At 61.0% G+C, this 1,092-nt stretch overlaps 1 protein-coding gene across 1 annotated transcript in view; it reads left to right on the top strand.

Annotated features, from left to right (window-relative positions):
• Window positions 1-10: 10 nt before the first annotated feature.
• LOC104497527 (sugar phosphate exchanger 2-like) overlaps window positions 11-1,092 on the top strand; it is a gene marked incomplete at both ends in the record, with an annotated part of 2,423 nt that continues 1,341 nt past the window's right edge. The window contains 4 exons of the mRNA XM_010140792.1: window positions 11-75; window positions 250-385; window positions 654-730; window positions 825-991. Coding sequence (XP_010139094.1) covers window positions 11-75; window positions 250-385; window positions 654-730; window positions 825-991 — 445 coding nt within the window. The remainder of the gene's footprint in view (window positions 76-249; window positions 386-653; window positions 731-824; window positions 992-1,092) is intronic.

Raw genomic sequence — 1,092 nt, forward strand, 5'->3', positions numbered from 1 at the left:
CTACAACTAGAAGGAGCTTTTTGGGGCTCTGTATAACGCCTTCCTGGTGGCTTATGCCATCGGGATGTTCCTCAGGTACCCTGGCCCTCCGCCCCCCCTTCCTCTCCGCGCACCAGTTGGCACCAGTTCACCGGGAAACTGGGGTGAAGCAACTGGGGAAGCAGCCAAGCGGTTTGGGCAGCAGGGTGGCGGAGTCCCCCATGACATCTCCCGGCGTGTGTTCTTTCCTCCACCCCGGTCTCCCCGCAGTGGCATTTTTGGAGAGCGCCTGCCCCTGCGCTACTACCTGTCGGGGGGGATGGTGCTGAGCGGCCTCTTCACGGTGCTCTTCGGCCTCGGCTACTTCTGGAACATCCATGTCCTCTGGTACTTCATTGTCATGCAGGTACCATCCGCCTCGGGTGGCTTTTGGGGGATGGGGTGGCCCAGTTTCCCGGCGGGACGTGGGCGCCGAAACCGCGGGCCACGCCCGCTCTGCCTCACCCGGGTTTGGTAACGCCGGCCGCTCCCAGTTTGGCCAGTTTGGGGAAGGGTGCTGGGGATGTCCCAGCATGATAAGTCACCCCAAAGCGAGTGTTTTCTTGATGGAGTTGGTGCTTCTGAGTCCCCCCCAACCCCATGGCGCTGCGGTGACGCTGCCGCTCTCTTGCCAGGTGTGCAACGGGCTGGTGCAGACGACGGGCTGGCCCGCGGTGGTGGCCTGCGTGGGGAACTGGTTCGGGAAGGGAAAGTGAGTCCTTTGGCCAGCATCACCCAACCCTGGTCCTGGTCCCTGCTGGTCCCTGGCGCCACCGACCCCGGCTCTGTCCCACCTGTCCCACCAGGAGAGGGTTGATCATGGGCATCTGGAACTCGCACACCTCCGTCGGCAACATCTTGGGGTCGCTCATCGCTGGTGTCTGGGTTTCCTCCGCCTGGGGCCTGTCTTTTGTCGTGCCTGGAGTCATAATTGCTGTCATGGGCGTCATCTGCTTCTTCTTCCTCGTGGAATGTGAGTGACCTCGAGGCCACCACGTTTCTCCTTTCTCCAAGAGTTTTTGGCAACCCCAAAGAATTATTTCCAGTTTTTGGGAAGCCCTTTGGGATTTTACT

The sequence above is a fragment of the Buceros rhinoceros genome, unplaced genomic scaffold, assembly GCF_000710305.1.
Source record: "Buceros rhinoceros silvestris isolate BGI_N320 unplaced genomic scaffold, ASM71030v1 scaffold29077, whole genome shotgun sequence".
NCBI classification, from domain to species: domain Eukaryota; kingdom Metazoa; phylum Chordata; class Aves; order Bucerotiformes; family Bucerotidae; genus Buceros; species Buceros rhinoceros.